The 18,354-nt window shown below is 38.9% G+C and overlaps 1 protein-coding gene across 1 annotated transcript; it reads left to right on the top strand.

Annotated features, from left to right (window-relative positions):
* The first annotated feature begins 1,619 nt into the window (after positions 1-1,619).
* Positions 1,620-17,920, top strand: LOC108673808 (serine-rich adhesin for platelets-like). The gene is made up of 16 exons (XM_018161684.2): positions 1,620-1,636; positions 2,022-2,148; positions 8,891-9,026; positions 9,668-9,703; positions 10,745-11,748; positions 12,079-12,193; positions 12,437-12,611; positions 13,372-13,519; positions 13,792-13,959; positions 14,454-14,531; positions 14,678-14,795; positions 15,434-15,506; positions 15,969-16,085; positions 16,690-16,771; positions 17,088-17,304; positions 17,820-17,920. The coding sequence occupies exons 1-16, from the start codon at positions 1,620-1,622 to the stop codon at positions 17,918-17,920; spliced, it is 2,712 nt and encodes a 903-aa protein (XP_018017173.2).
* Positions 17,921-18,354: the final 434 nt, after the last annotated feature.

Genomic DNA, 18,354 nt, shown 5'->3' with positions numbered 1-18,354 from the left:
AGCCCAGAAGTTACACACCTCAACTACGGCAGCTACTTGCGATTCGAATTCTAAATTAAACTCCCCAATTTTTAAAAAGAAATCGGAATTCTCGACCAAATCGAACGTACGATCGTACGTGTTACGAACTTTTCGTTTACCCTCTTCGGCTACTGGAAACAAATTACAAAGGCAAAAAAAAATTCTATATCCCATACTAAGGGTTACAAAAACACATTCAAGTTAAAAAAATTGCATTGCTTCGTTGAATCACATAGCAAATGTAAACTTTTAGCTTGAGCTCATGATTGCAGTAGCATGTACTAGAACATTAATGAGCTGCAGATACATGAAGTCTTCCAAGACCATTTGATACATTGGTGTACTTCGTTTTTTCTACCCGCACAATATAGGGAATTCGAGTATACCATTCATTTGCCTATTTCTAGGGATGCGCTGAAGTATGGATAGTCAGAATTGGATGAAGGGTGCAAAAATATCTAATTTCACAAAGGCAGTCGTGTAAAAGAAGAATTACCGAACACGTGAAAGGTCTGTTGGAAGTTCTGTGTTGCAAGTCAAATTCAAGCCGGTTGTAGACGAATTATGATTTTCCTGTAACTACTCACGTCGTTACAGGAAATGTTAAAAGCCGATGTCTTTATTCATTAATACGATCGATTCATTGAACCCCATCTCTATAAATGAGTGTTAAGGCTCTTGCAGAGCACAATAAGAACAAAAGTTCGGCACTCTCGAGGGTCATGACACTTCAAAACATCACGACCACTGTTCACTTGCTTAGATATTAGTTAGAATGCTGCATGTATTGATTCGAGCCTCCGGTAGTTAACCATGCAGTAATAAGCATGCAAGCCAACTTTGAACAGCCTGTTATTACTTAGAGTTTTGAAATGATGAGTGGGCTCGGTGTGCCACCCTCCACTTATATGAACTCGGTAAAGGTACCTCTGATATTCATTAATAATAGGGCGCAAAACTCTGATAAACACACCACATTCAACGGTATACCTGATGAACCTTCTCTTCTCTGAGCTTACAAATGTCACTAGACTGGTCAAATCACAAATTCAATAGAAATTTAAACGCAAAGAAAACTCCACACAAATTCACCATGTCTTCATTAAGAACGTTTCGGATTCCAACTCCATCGTCAGTTCGAAAAATCTAGAACACCGATACAATCTGAAGTTAAAACAGTCGAAATTAGAAAAAAAAACACAAAATTTAGAACCTAAGCCTAAAACAAAAGACAGAGCAAGAAAGGAAAAAAAAACACGGAAAACCTATATGTTCACAATTTATAGCGTATAAGAGCTAAAGGTTGCATTTAAACTAGGTCTATCTTTGAAAATAAACAATGATTCTAAAATACGCAGATCGGATGCACCAGGACCTATACTTTCAAAAAAAGTTAAGAGATCGTAAGTTCATCCGCCAATCATTGACGGCCTTTCAAGCAAAATCGACCAATTATAAACAAGAAAACAGAGCGTAAGTACTTACGTTCACTTAGCGAGTTTTAAAAGTATGGCCTCAGAACTAGAAGCTAAAACCTTAAAGTCAGTATCGGACATTGAAACGTTGTTGCACTGTTTGGCGTGAGTGCGCACAGCCGAATGAGGAGGGCGCGAAAGTAACTGCCGAGGCCTATTAAACTCCTCCCTCTATGTTCAGTGACCCTAGTGTAAAGGTTGCGTGCCGTCATTCCAACGTACGCAGATGCACATCGTGCACAACTATATATATAAACCACGGACGATCGCATATGAAAAGGGAGGATATCTTTGTACCTAAAGAAAGAGCCTGTTTTGAAATTGTTCACCAATGAAATATGACGATTAATGTTCGGAAAGTATTTCTTAACAATTTTTTAATTCTCCTGACATTGCTTGGGACGCATGACCAAAGGTTAGGAAAAACAATAAATATCGGTTCTATTTATCGGGCTCTGGAACAACCTCACTATATCGCTTTGACATTAATTTTTAATATGGGTTAAATTGTCCGTCGTATATCAGGGCGGTGTTCCTGTGTCGGAAGATCCTTTGGGTGTTGATCTTCCTGATCTGTCTCATCCTGTGCGCCTTCCACTGCTACTTCATCGTCAAGGAATACGCCAACTATCCATCGGCTACCAAAGTCGAGGTGAGTGATCGCCGCATGAAAATTATGTTCGTGTATCCCAACAGGTATTTGGCGTTGAAATAACGTTGATTGAACGTTGTTTTAGCGAAATTAAACTATTGTAATAATCAACGTGGTTTCGCCGTCATTAGCCAGGAGGGTATCTACCTCGCTCACTCGTCTTATAACAAGCATTGAAGCAGTATTGCTTGTTAACGTTGATCAGATGCGAAGCAGTAATTAATGCTTAAATGGGTTATCTATTAACATTAAGATGACAAGCATTTATGGTTTAATGGGCTGTCTATCACATTAATCAGATAACAGGCAACGATACATTAATGATTATTAACATTAATCCGTGATGGACACCAAACATTTTTTATTTTTCATGGTATTTAATTGGGCGTTGAATTCATCCTTCCTAATTTGTAGAAAATTTCAACCATTCCTGAATTTATCACCAGATATATTTGACATATCAGTGTAANAGTAATTAATGCTTAAATGGGTTATCTATTAACATTAAGATGACAAGCATTTATGGTTTAATGGGCTTTCTATTACATTAATCAGATAACAGGCAACGATACATTAATGATTGTTAACATTAATCCGTGATGGACTCTAAACATTTTTTATTTTTCATGGTATTTAATTTGGCGTTGAATTCATCCTTCCGAATTTGTAAAAAATTTCAACCATTCCTGAATTTATCACCAGATATACTAGACATATCAGTGTAAGCTACCATTAATTCCCATATCACCACCAAACATGTAAGTAAAGATCAAAACTAATATTGCCATCACCAGCACAACAATTCTGCAGTGGAAACCAATCTTGGAGGACCAGCTATATTTAATGAAGAAACAATCACTTCGTAACAATAGTGTCTCAAATTAAGTATTATTTTGTAATAATTGTAACTTTTAATACTAAATTATTCCAGGTCTCAAATCGTATATTATTTCTATCGTATTTTTCGATTTTAGAATATCATGAATACTATTTTATTTGAGGTCTCAAATCACACATTATTGACTTGCAGTAATCTCACAATTATTCTGCTATGATAATTTCAAGCTTCATGCCGCGATCATCAAGTTTTGCAGAGAACATCAATGGTAAGTGTCGGTCTCGTGTAGAATGTCACGCAATGATCGAGCAACACGTGGCCTCACGTGACGGCCGTGGTCGTTAGCGATGTTCACATGATGTTGATGTAAGTTAAATGCCTGCTTTTTGTAGGTTAAGTTGTGAATTTACGGTCAACAATAAATTGAACAGAATAATCAATATGGTGGCTGCGTTTCTAATCTGATTCTAAATATTAAAAGAATATTTTTCAGTCGTTTATATTGCTCAGCTTTAGCATTTCACAGTTTCACATATATGTCAGAATATATTTAATCAGCAGCAGGACGCAAAAATAAGCTGCAAAATACATATAATCTTTTTGCCATAATTTGTTCGTGAAATCGTTCATTGAGTCGAAGCAACTTCAGATATCCAGCAGGCATTGAGAATTGAGGCTGAGTCTCAAAGCGCGGAGTTCCGCCGCGGTATCTAAGTAATCCCGGTGAGTGAGTACGTCGTAACCATGAATTACTGATGAATGATAGCGCGTGAAGCGGCATTTCTCAGGCGAGACGCAAATTTTTATGAATGATTGATGAATGATTGGCAGGCTCCAGCGGTGCTCATGGCGACCACATCAACAGAAGGTCACGAACAGTCAAGTTCGTGATTTTCGCCAAACATCAATTCTTTATTTTTTCATGTGATAGAAAATTTCACATTTCATGCAGAATTTTTTTGCCACGAAATTATAACAACCTGAGGCTAAAACAAAATACAATCAAATGGAATAATGAAGACGACCTCTACGATAGAAATAATTAATTAAGAGTCTTTCGTATAAACTATAAAATTTTTAACACTGAGTAATTAACTCGTCGCAGGATATGAAATGCTTCATTCAATTGACTGTTCATACACAAAACCACAAATTTTCTAAAAGCAAATTTAAAAATCCTTACATAAACTAATAAAATACTTAAAAAAACTTTAAAAAAAAACACGTTTTTCTTGTGGACTAAAAAGTAGAAAATAAATTATGGTTCGCCCCAAAAAAACGTGTGTCGGGCAGATTTATTAGTACCATCACTACTTATCAAAATCTGCTGCTGGCAAAATCTGAAAGACAAAATTTGTTAAGAAATCAAATATTTTGTATTAATGAAATGAGAAAAAAGTATTAATTAAAATTTTAATTTATTAATTATACTTTTTTAAATTAATTTGAATGGCAAATCCATTAAAATTAATGGATTTACCTTTCATTCAGCTTCTAAATTTAATACGCAGTCACTGTGTTTCATTGCAGGGTGTTTAATAATATTGACTTTTTCGTAAATGGTTCAAATTGAACTCGTGTATTGATGAATATTTTTGAAAATGAAAGTGATTGTAGTCCGAAAAGGTAGAAGTTCCAAGCGGTTATAAGCAGGAAGGATTCGAGAATAGTATTCAGAATGTTATTATGAATAAGAGCAGCAGGGTGGCCGGCTTAAGGTTCAGAGCACCTAAATTGGATCAGTGAGTTGCGGGTTCGACAATAGCTTCCTGGGACAGTTCTTGTCAAAATCGGCGAGACGATAGGGCGGTTAAGCGCATCATGATTTTAGAAATGAGTTGCATATTCGAGACTCTCAACAAGCTGTGAAAAATTTGTGATGTTCTGAATAGACAACGTGCCTGATGACCTAATCATCGCTGACACCGCTCTTATTATTCCTATCATTATAACGTGATACATCGAAATACTTTATTTCGGAATCCATCAGTCAAGTGCAGTACAGGCCTTGACCTGTTCTTCACAGGCCCCGAAAGTATGTTTGTGATAACGGAGCACTCACTTAAAATATTCTGACTGCTTTTGAATGCAGCATTAGCGATAATTCGTCTTAAGTTGGTCGATAAGTTTGTTTTATTGCCTCGATCGTCCACGTCTTACCAATGAAGTACTTGAACACGCAGAGCTGCCAGTTACAGTGAAAGCGATCATGATAAATGATTCTTGATAACAAGTCATGATAAATGATTCTTGATAACAAGTCATGATAAATGATTCTTGATAACAAGTCATGATAAATGATTCTTGATAACAAGTCATGATAAATGATTCTTGATAACAAGTCATGATAAATGATTCTTGATAACAAGTCATGATAAATGATTCTTGATAACAAGTCATGATAAATGATTCTTGATAACAAGTCATGATAAATGATTCTTGATAACAAGTCATGATAAATGATTCTTGATAACAAGTCATGATAAATGATTCTTGATAACAAGTCATGATAAATGATTCTTGATAACAAGTCATGATAAATGATTCTTGATAACAAGTCATGATAAATGATTCTTGATAACAAGTCATGATAAATGATTCTTGATAACAAGTCATGATAAATGATTCTTGATAACAAGTCATGATAAATGATTCTTGATAACAAGTCATGATAAATGATTCTTGATAACAAGTCATGATAAATGATTCTTGATAACAAGTCATGATAAATGATTCTTGATAACAAGTCATGATAAATGATTCTTGATAACAAGTCATGATAAATGATTCTTGATAACAAGTCATGATAAATGATTCTTGATAACAAGTCATGATAAATGATTCTTGATAACAAGTCATGATAAATGATTCTTGATAACAAGTCATGATAAATGATTCTTGATAACAAGTNACTGTCTCTTATACACATCTAGATGTGTATAAGAGACAGCGCTTACCTTGCGTTTACAGGCATAGGGCTGCTACAGGCACGCCGATAGTGCCCACTTCTTCAAGAGATTTTGCAAACTACTAAATCATCGCCTCCAATTCTGAGACTTAAGATTAAAAAATCAAGAATCTATGAACATATTGAAACCAACCCGTGTCTAAAATGCGCCTCAAGTTATAATGAGCTCAATAAATTGATTTTCACTTTAGCGCGTCCTTCGTGTTTTTCAAATGCTTTATATAAATTATTAAATTGTTTCAACTTTGATTTTTCAAGTTTTTAAACTAATAACTGAGCTGATCTACTAGATCGAGGTTTATAGCGAAAATATTGCGATCTCTCTAGGCATTCCCTTTGCCTAAAAGTTTTCAAGAACCTAAAATATTATCGTACTTGATTTTTAAATGTGATCAATATAAAAAAATGCATGTGTATAAATTAAAAAAAAAATCAGAGAATAAAATGAATAAACACACGAGACTAGCCAGAATAAAGTGAAAAATCACACAAAATTCCATGCAAGTTCTTCTTAACACCAGAGAAACACAGTGGATAAATTAAATGTTTTCTTCTTGTCTGATTGACGTCATAATTACACAGAGCTCCATGAGGGCTCGAACCTTCCTTTCTTCATTGATTTTTTAGTAAATACCGCACACTGAGGTTTGGGTATTCATTAAATACCGCACGACACGCTTAAAATTCAACGAGCGTTTTCAGTCCGTGCTTATCAGAAAAAACTTCAGAAGTTCAGCTAAAAACGTTCCCGGAATAAAATCTTGGCCGATTGATCCGAGGCCGCCGAATGGCCAGCTATGGTTAACCAATATCATTTGCACCAGCAACTGCAATTCATGTAGGAATTAATGCTCTGTGAACCCCGCAGACGTGTTCAATGTTCGCTAATCGATTGCACTCAAGTTCATACTGATAGGCAAAAATATAACTCAGTACTCACTGCAGTGAGTGACAAAGAGCGCGTTTCCTCGTCGACGAAAACGTGAAGTCACGGACGGACAGACAGACAGACAAACAGACGGACGGACGGACGGACAGACGGACATGGCGAGCACAGTAGTGAATTTTTCCATAAATGAGAAAATGCGCTAAAAATAATGACAGAGATGTATGGCAAATTTTTTACTTTTATAGCAAGTTCGCCAAGAATTTGAGAGCAATAAAAATACCAAATAAATTAACCATATTTCCGTCCAAGAAGTTTTCAGAGAAGTGCTCTAGATTTAATTTAATATATAATGCAAGTGCAATTAGCAGTGAAAATCTGAAATGTGCACGAGAAAAGAAAAATTCAAACCTAAGAAATTAAATAACTCTAGTGTGACTATATAAAAAATACTTATTTTTCTTCTCCTCTGAAAATTGTTAATCAATAGGTTTTTATGTTCCGTTGTCGATTTTTCGTTAAACTAATTTTAATCTCTTTTGTATAAATTTTGATTTTCTCTGCTGATTTTATTTGCAAGTTCAACATTTTTGAACTGCTGAAGGCGCTGGTTGCCCAAACGTTATCAATGAAGATATAATGAATTTATTCAGCATTTTCTTTGCTCTCAAATTCTTCTTTAGAAAATCCTTGGATTTACTGAAAAACAATACTACTCATTTGACTTGATGCCTACAGCGAACAATGAGGATATCAAAGCAATAATCGAATGGCCAGCATAGTTAGACGATGGCAAACTTATTGCATGCCACACACATGCACGAGCGTTGCTGAACCCATCGAAGAAGTCAATTGGCGTATTATACGATATTCGATAGAATTTATAAAAATTTTATAAATACCACTGCCAATTTTTGTTATTGCTCGAAAATAATCCAAAGACTGTTCATTTGAACCGAAAATACCTCCAGTTGTGTCTGTGGAGGAAAATAAACAAAAAAATATAACTCATTACTCACTTCATGTAGTGAGTGACAGAGAGTGCATTTTCTCGTCGACGAAAACGTGAAGTCGCGGACGGACAGACAGACGGACAGACAGACGGACAGATGGACGGACGGACAAACGAACATGGCGAGCACAATATAACCGAATGCATTTTTTTCTAAAATGAGAAAATGCGCTAAAAAGACATGAGCAAAATGGCCCTAATAACAGCGCAAAAACGGTAAAACATCACTGCCGTTAAATGACGCTGCATCCAAGTGATTGTAGACTGGAAAGCAGGATTCATTTTTAAGTGGGTATGTGCATATTATGTGCTTTTCTTTCTTATTGATCAAAATCGAATGGATATAAATACGAGTGGTTAAGGAATATTTAAACCACCTATATTTAAATGGCAGACACACACACATTATAGGAGTAAATCATTGGTCTTGCGAGGCCCGGCTTGAGAAATCAGTTCGGGTCCTGCTGGATCCCTGTTGCAGCTGCCTATATTTCTTTTTATTTAATACTTCGCTAATATTTCCTTTCGGCCGCGCGGAACTCGCCATGGTCTCACGCAGTCGGGATTATAACGTTGCTTAGCAGACTCCATGTGCTATTTGTTGCAGGTCGCTGTTCGAGTCTGGACTCGACAATTATAGTATTCAATTAAAACGGAAACGCGTTTCTCTGAAAACGGGCTTCCCTGTCGATGTTGTCTTCAACGTTATTTTTAAGCAGGCTCCTACTAACAGAGCTTCATTCATGAGCTCTAGCCAGTATTTCACCCAATTTTTCATAGCAACAATTTCAAGTCGTTACTTAGCATAATATTATACATAATATTATCTTATAGTAACTCTAACTTCAAACCCACAATTTCTTATCATAATATTTCAGAATAATTCTAACTACAAACTCATTGGTTCTTATATTAATATCTTATAATAACTCGAACTCCACATGCACTCACAGATTCTTATAATAGTATTTCACGATATTATAATATAACATCGTAAAATGTAAATATTATATAAATATATTAAACTATAACTCACAGGTGCTCCACGAACGTCAAGTTGCGTTCCCAGCGGTGACGCTGTGTAACCTCAACGCCCTGACCAACGAGACTGTGGTGGCTAACCACCCCACCTTCGGGGCCTTCGTCGTCCTGCAGCAGCAGAACAAGGCGCCTGGTGGGTGCAGGGGTAGACTGACTGATGCCGTCACCACCTAAACGTAGACATAAGATCATTAAATGATATAGTAGACACTCTGGTAAATGAGAGGCTTAGATGAGCTGTACTCTCCGTGAAATGAATGAGACTTTGTCTGAATTGTGTTGTGGATAATTCTTGGCAATAATTTAAATAATAACACTTGGCCGGGCATGTGTTACGTCCGTTTTCTGCTCGAGCTGCTGGGAAGGAAGTATGTTAATATTTGGACAATGCGACTCATAGAACTTTCTGAGTGAAGACGTCTGAGTTGTAGTCTAAAGTTGACTAAACAACCTCTGTAGTCGTTTCATATCGAAGTCAATTTTACTCATTTCATCGGATCAATAAGGAGTCCTTTGAGACAAAAAAAGCCTTCCTACAGGAGGGAACGTACTTTCTGTCACCTATTGAGGTGAAATTCGACAACTCAATTTTTGGTTTATTCACAGAACTTTTGTCAACCATTATTCTACTTATTCAAGACGCTCTACACATTTTACCTATCAAACCTATAAACCTATTTGCACAAATTTTAGCATTTTAACTTTCAATTTGTATCAAAGTTAATTATATTATTAAGTAATTTGATCGCTAAGTGCTTCTTTCTATCATTGCAGTTTGCACTGACCTTGCTCCTGTACTGAACGATCCAGGTGAGAGGGCTAGAGGAGTACATTTAAGGTTTGCACAAGATAGCTGCTGTACAGACCGATCCAGGTGATGGGACAAGAGAAGCAGAACTCACTACAAGGAAGGTTTGCACTGGCCTTGCTGCTGTACTGAACGATCCAGGTGATGGGAAGAGAGAAGTACAAGTAAGGTTTGCACTGGCCTTGCTGCCGTACAGAACGATCCAGGTGATAAGAAGAGAGAAGTACAAGTAAGGTTTGCACTGGCCTTGCTGCCGTACAGAACGATCCAGGTGATTGGAAGAGAGAAGCACAGGGAAGGTTTCTACTGGCCTTGCTGCTGACAAAAGAAGGACCTGAGAAAGGTGCATGCAGAAGGCCAGCTGCTTTGCTCAAGTTCACTCTGTCAACATTCCCTCCCGTAAGAGAAACAGATTGATGGCATTGTAGCCTATGAAGAATAAGTGCATATAGCCAAAGCGCCCTGTGTTCACAGCAATATTAATAAGGCCGCACTTCGTTGGCTGCAAGAAGGTGAAAAGTCGAAGTAACGGGAATAGGTTAGGTCAGTTGCGTTTCTATCTGCTAAGTGGAGCAGGATTTAGTGGCGGCTTTGAACTTGGGTCCCCAGGGCTTCAAGAATGGCAAAATTGGTCTGGGTTACGGTGTTCGGTTGATTGAAAATTTGAATTTGTGCCCACAACAGCGTTAAACAGGGTTAAAAGTTTTAGAAACGCGTTTCATTTTGAATAAACAGCGGACAAAATTAACCACTTATCTGCAAAGTAAGATATAAATTTTATGATGCTTTTGTAGTAACTCTTAAGAAGCCATGAAAGTTAATTTCGGCATTGAACTAAAATGAAATCTTTGTTTTTAACCATTCTCATGCCAGCTTCCACGAACTTGCCTTGCCATTATTATATTATATCAAAACAGCAACAATGAAAAAATATCCAGAACATTGGATTTTTTTGGCAGCTATCTTGCGTTATGCTTGTTGCCTTGAACCATTATTGTTACGTCTACCATGAAACAGTGACGCCATACTTTCCCTTTTCTCAGAACTCTGCTTGAACTACACTTGTAGTGACAGTTCTCTCGGGGACTACAACTGGAAGGTGCTCAGTGGGACCACTGTCAGTGGGGCTACTGCTGGAGCCGGAACAACAGGGTCCACAACGACTGTAGCTGGAGCAACAGGGTCAACAACAACTGGAACTGGAGCAACAGGGTCAACAACCACTGGAACAACAGGGTCAACAACAACTGGAACAACAGGGTCCACAACAACTGGAACCGGAACAACAGGGTCAACAGCAACTGGAACCGGAACAACTGGGTCCACAACAACTGGAACTGGAACAACAGGGTCCACAACGACTGGAACTGGAACAACAGGCTCCACAACGACTGGAACTGGAACAACAGGGTCCACAACACCTGGAACTGGAACAACAGGGTCCACAACGACTGGAACTGGAACAACCGGGATCACAACAACTGGAACTGGAACAACGGGATCCACAACGACTGGAACTGGAACAACGGGGTCCACAACGACTGGAACTGGAACAACAGGGTCCACAACTACTGGAACTGGAACAACAGCAGCTACAACTACTGGAACTGGAACAACAGCTGCCACAACTACTGGAACTGGAACAACAGCAGCTACAACTACTGGAACTGGAACAACAGCAGCTACAACTACTGGAACTGGAACAACAGCAGCTTCAACTACTGGAACTGGAACAACAGCATCCACAACAACAGGAACTGGAACAACAGCAGCTACAACTACTGGAACTGGAACAACAGCATCCACAACAACAGGAACAGGAACAACTCAGTCCACAACAACGGGCACTGCAACAACAGTATCCACCTCTACGTCTGCAGGGTCTACGACAACAGATCCAAGTGCTTCTACAGTTTCTACAACAACAAGCATCACCACAGATACCACCAGTTCTACCACTACGGCCAAAAACGGCGGGAAGCCAACCATCTTTGATCTATCCACTTCCTTTCCAATTGGACGAAGGAAGCGCGATTCATTTCTTTCGGTTAGTTCATGAATGTGATGTTTACTCATGAAAATCTGTATAAGTAGTGATTTGTGGTCTTAATATTTATGATAACAGGTTAATAAGATACGATATCCATCAATGAAGGCCTTTAGAGAGCTCAGTTTAAAGATAGCCGAGGGTTAAATATATTTATCACAAATGTGTCCCTAAATGCATGCGCACTCAGTCAAGCCAAAATCTTGAACATACGTCGCCATGTCCTGTAAAGTAGTAATTCATTTCATAGTTGGGTGTGGCTGAGAATGTCTTTTGATAAAAAAGTGATCTGTTAGACTTATCTCATATATCATTACAAACATTTCTCAGGACTATGCTCATGAAAATACGTTTGATTGGAATCGGTGGCGAGCCATTGCTGCACATGTTGGTACTCGGCGAGAGTTTCATCGTCCGAGCGTCGTTCTAAAGCGACCAAAACGAGGTTAGGCTATGGTGGTTCATTCTTAATACGTTTTGTTCCTTTCTTTGGTTATGAAACACATACTTCCAAACTATTTCACTGTCTCCTCAACAATTCACTGAATACACACAGTTTTCCACTAAGTTGTGGTCAATTTCTGGAACTGTTAAATAATGATTATAATTTCTATGCGCATATTTGCATTATGGTATTTTTCCGATTGAAATTAAATTGAAATGACCAAGCTTATATCTCCCCAACCAGCAACGGCTATCGACCTGAGCAGTATTACGACCGAGGTACAGAATAGCAGAACAGCAGACCTCAGCGATATGCTTGGCGTTATCAGGCCTGATAAGAAAACCGTCCAGGCCTACGCAAGGCCTCCACAAGAGGTCATCACCTCCTGCAGTTTCGACAAAACCAACTGCAATTACGCGTAAGTTGTGGCCGAAACGATCCAATCTCCCTTGATAAGTTGTCACTCGATTGCAGCTTTATTACTCTATTTGCCCTCGCTTCGTGATTTTAAATTGATTTTACCCTTGACGTAGACTTATTTATTACGTAACTTAAAAAGGACTTCACTTGTTCTCCGTCTTCATATGGGAAACATGAATTTTCTCTTCGAATTTACCCTAAGGCTCGTATCCAGTTAACCAAGAATTCTGTAAGCGGTTTGAATGACTTCATGCTGTAGAACTAGACAACCCGATAGTTTTAGGACTTATCCACTATCGATCTTTGCATTACTCCTACCCAGTATATGTCACTGTGGTGGTTGACGCATCAGCTGTTTGGCGATTGAAGCTGTAGTGGCTAGCTTTACTCCAACCTCAAGTATATGTCACTGTGGGGGTTGAAGCATCGGCTTTTTGGCGATTGAAGCTGTAGTGGCAGATGAGTAGGTGTCATTTATCGACCATAGGTTGATAAATGACATCGTTGGAATTATTTGGCATATGTCTGCAAAAGATTAAAATAATGCGTATAGTGAAAAATGCTGGAAAAATTAAGTCAGACAACTAATAATATGACAACAAATGTTCAGCATCTCCTCACTGTACCGTAGTGGTGCAGCGCAAATAGCAAAAATGACACTATAGGGTGAGGTTGTGACACCGAAAACTACTCCGATGAACAAATGCTACCATAAATCGTCCAAGCTGCGACTACAGTATTGAATTTCGCTTCTGCAGGCAATTCTTCTCTTGGGTCTCAGACGAGTTTGGTATGTGCTACACCTTCAATTCTCCGTACGTCGCAACATCAGATTCTTCAAGCTACACAATTGCTGACAGACGAGCCAAATTTAAACCTAAATCTTCGGTCAATACTGGCCACAAGGTACATACCAATGATTATTTTTCTGACACGACGTTCGAAACTTGAACAAGCGATCATCGGTACATAGCGAAGGCATGATAGCGTTAAACTCGTATATCGAATTAAATTGCTCTATATTCCACGTTACGAGTCCCATACAATTGGGAATTAAAGCGAAAACATATGCTAGTCTACGATATTACATCGCCAAATCTATAAATGATTTTTATCAAAATGTCCCATTTTCTTTGCATTCTGTTGCTACTGATACGCGGTTCTCATTTCAAACCCAGTCGGGGCTGCGCGTGACGCTGAGCATGCATGGGCCTGACTACGTGTCTCTGCTGTCACCCCTGGCGGGAGTGAGGGTGTCGGTCCACGCTCCCTGGACAGCCCCGTTCCCCTCCCGCGATGGCTTCAACTTGGCACCTGGAAACACATACTCTGTCGCCGTCAAAAAGGTTCGTTATTTTTAAAATTATTTCGCTAATCACCGTCGGCAAAACTTTTCGTTAAAGGATGATAGTGAATTAACTAAAAACGTCTTTAAGGGCTGGAAAATTTCAATTTAAATTCCTAACCAACTATGTAATTGATTGCATCTACTCCTACTTGATATTCTTGGACTAAGGCTAAGCAATTAAAAATATTTGAGTCACTTTTACGTTTCTGTAGCTTTAAAACTTGACTAAATACCGACATTCTGTAACCTGATTCGACTTAGCTAAGAAACCTAACCTCAGGCAACATACATTGCCGAACTAATGTGATAGAACTCAAGTTCTAGCATCTTGCTCACCGAACATGAATTACCTTACCATTTAATCATTTCCTTAAACAGTTATCACCTATCATGTCAGATCACCAAGTTACCTAGCCACCTAGTTACCTAACCACCTAGTGACATAGCCAGCTAGTCACCTAGTTAATGCTGCGCGACTCTGTACTCTTCCAGCGAGAGGTCTTGCGCCTCGCCCCTCCTGTCAGCGGGTGCGTGGAGGCAGGGAGTGGAGCCTTCGACTACTCGCAGGAGGTGAGTGATGTGTTACCCTGGTGGAGCTGAGTAATCCTGCTGAGTTGTTGGCTTCTTATGAGAAAACTCACTGAGTATTATAATCAACCATATATGTAATGACTGCTCCATGTAATGACTGCCTCTATGACCCCACTACTGCGCAGACGTGCTCTGAGGCGTGTCTGGAGACGCAGTACCGCACGCGCTGCAACTGCACTGTCACCGAGAACCCTGCACTGCCGACCAACCTGTCCTCCTGCGACCCTTTCGTGACAACCACCGGTGAGTGGTGGCAGGAGGTTGACGGGTGGCATGTGGTTAGTGGTGGGTGGCAAATGATGGGTGGCGGTTGGTGAGTGGTGGTTCGCCCTTGCGACATCCAATAGGCGACTGGATGCAATTCGAGCAAGATCTCGGAACATCCAGTTATGCCTTACTACCTTCGGCAAGTAGCAAGCAACAGCATCTAGCATCAGCTGGCTCAAATGAGGGCAGATGAACGGTGGTCACCTTCAGCGTTCCCTCCGGGCCATGGTGCCGGGCGACCGCCTATGGACGACTTTGGGACGGAGAACAACGAAGGCGGTGCACTATATAGGTGGCCTTGGACTAGGAAGTCAAAAACTCGACCTAAGGACATAAGGTGGTGGGGTGGTGGCAGGTGGTATGGAAAAGGAACAAAAGAATGAAATGGAAACGTGTAAGAAATTGATACGTGTAAGAAATTGATACGTGAAAGAAATGGATACGTGTAAGTAATGGATACGTGTAAGTAACGGACTAATTCAAAATGACAAAATAGACAACATTCCTATATGTGCCACTGCAAGGCCTTAGTTGTCTTGAATGCTTCTCGATCAGATTCCTTTGCTATACGAAAGGTTAATATCATCCATCATTGTCACGATTAACTGTTCCAGGTGACTGCCTGTCCAAAACGTATAAGGATTATGTCAACAACGGCGTAGACTGTGGCTGTCAACCAAGCTGCTCGTGAGTTATGCTTAGCTGAAGAACTTTTCGCTCTACGACCTTTATTCAATTAATTATTTTTTGCCCCATGCTCTATTAAATTGCAATATTGCTTTAGCGAACAAGTAGGTAGATCAAATCCTCAAAATATTACTTTTATTCCTTGACAGGGGCAGAGACCGCATTATTTTGCCTATTTAGTGAATATATTTTCCATCGGCTACCTATTCTTTTACTTGCTGGTCCAAAGAAACCTGACCCAATCGGACAGAGATTTCCAGTAATCATAGTTCAGAGCACCAAATTTGGGGCAGTGAGTTGCGGGTTCGACTTTTAGCAAGCCCTGAAATTCTGCGATGTTCAGAAACGGCGAGCCTAATCTTCAACACTGTCACCGGAATTTTCATTAAAAAGTAATTAAATGAAACAGACACACCAGGAAGCGCCTTCTCGCCTATAAACTTGAAGTTTCTCCCTTCTCAGAGAAACCAATTACGAGACGCAAGTCAGCGAGGCAGGCACCAACAGGGAGTTCTTCACCGTCATCCAGAACATCAAGAAAGTCAACACCGGCGACGACATTTGCAACCCTCCATGCAGGTAACCCCCCAAAAATTTATTTGATTTATTTGCAGCAGATATATTAAAATATTTGTTGACGTTTGCGTGTTAGTTCGTTTTATTTCGAGGTTTGTGGCAGCGGAATTAAAAAAATTGCAGGAATAATTCATGTCGAGCAGCGCCGGTATCACCTGTTAGACGTTATAGAGGCTCTGAAAATGATTCTATTTTAGCACAAGACTTGGGTTAAGGGGAGTCTGAGGGACAACTCGAACGTTGATCAGCCCAAATGTCGAACCTAATTTATTCATTACAACCATAATGAAGTGGCACCTCAAATAAATGGATGAAAAAGTCGTTCATTTCAAAGTCCCAGATTACCAATTAGGTTTTATTTCACACTTTTGCTGCTGCGGAAAAGTTTTAGACTGATATCGTTTTTACACTACAAATGCTTCTCAATTTATTTTCAACCAAACACAGCTCTCTCTTTACCCTTATTTGCTAACTTTCAAACACCATTCTCAAATGCTTTGTTAACGAACATAGTTAACAATGTAATTACCACTTCGTTAACAACAATACCGTACCACAAAATTCATGTATTAACCAACCACGTTTACATGTCTCTGTCCTCGTGCAGTTGCGACAACACAACTGTTCGTCTGCACGTGTACATGGCGGGCCACACCTACGAGCGCCACGTCGACGTCAGCCTCTACTCGGTCTCTTACTTATTCTAATCCTAAATACTCATTCTAATCCTGAATACTCATTCTAATCCTAAATAGTCATTCTGATAATAAATACTTATTCTGATCCTAAATACTCATTCTAATCATAAATACTCATTTTAATCCTAAATAGTCATTCTAATCGTAAATACTCATTTGATCCTAAATACGCACTCTAATCCTAAATACTCATTCTAATCCTAAATATTCATTCTAACCCTAAATGTTCACTCTAAATGTTTTAAATCCTAAATACTCACCCTAATCCTATAGAAACAAGAAACAATTAATTGTTCTAACCTCGCAGTTCTGGACGCTGATAGCGAACCTAGGCGGCAGCCTGGCGCTGTTCCTGGGCTTCTCGCTCATCTCGTTCTTCGAGCTGCTCGAGTTTCTGCTCGACGTTCTGCTCATCCTCGTCGCCCCCAGCCTCTATGACAGCAGGAAAAATAATAGGGTCAATCCTAAGCGGGAACCTAGGAAGGTTTACATCCTAGCGGGACCTTCCACCAACCTGCCGCACAGTGAGATATATTAAGATATAAATCAAGCTGAATATATATTGAGACTTCGTGAAATATACACTTGAATAAGCCAGTTTGCACATATCGATACCTTTTCGTGAACGTTTCTACAATAGGATATCAGAAATAGACATGGCATGAATATTGTTTTGTGCATTTGTTACCAACACAGCGTACTTAAGAGAGTTTAACGCCAAGTCTTTTTCAATTTAAAAGTAACCTAACAGGATTTACTCCCAACTTAAGGTAACCCCACCGGATTTATTCATTTAAAAAATCCAGAAACTCACTCCCCGCTTTAAAATAATCTAATCGAATTTTCTTATTTTTTGACCCTTTTCGGATTGAATGGGAACAACTGTACCAAAACTCGGTACGATTTTAACGCAAAATTCTGCTATGCCGCATGCGGTAAAGTAATCTGACAGGAATTTCTCCCAATTCAATATAATCTGGCAAGATTTACTTAGTTTTTGACAATATTCTAACCGTATTTACATGTCCGTGTGATGCAGCGGAGTCGAAGCTGCGGCCGCTGCGCTCAGACAAGCGCTGGAAGGAACGCTTCAACACTTATAATCAATTCAACACCCACGTCAGAGTCGGTCCTACTTAAACTTCGTAGTCTGACATACAGTAGTGGGAAATTTGCAGCAACACTTCATTACAGTAATGTAATAATTGTTATAAAACAATATATATAATATTAATAATGATATTTATATTCGATCCAGACTCGCAGCTGGAAGTTTGTGAGCAGTTATGATATAATAATTATTATAAACAAATGTGTAAAGTGATAATTGTTATAAAACAAAAGATATGATATTATAAATGATATTTATATTCGATCCAGACTCGCGGCTGTAAATTTGTGAGCAGCTTTAATATAATAATTATTATCAACAAATGTATTATGTGATAATTGTTATAAAAAATATATATGATATAATAAATGATATTTATAATCGATCGAGACTCGCAGCTGAAAGTTTGTGAGCGTTGAACATCTGCTACGATGTTCTAGAAGAACTTTTCACCAAGGAACGA

This window comes from Hyalella azteca, unplaced genomic scaffold, assembly GCF_000764305.2.
Source record: "Hyalella azteca isolate HAZT.00-mixed unplaced genomic scaffold, Hazt_2.0.2 contig14379, whole genome shotgun sequence".
NCBI lineage: Eukaryota > Metazoa > Arthropoda > Malacostraca > Amphipoda > Hyalellidae > Hyalella > Hyalella azteca.
This window is presented reverse-complemented; position numbering and strand designations above follow the sequence as displayed.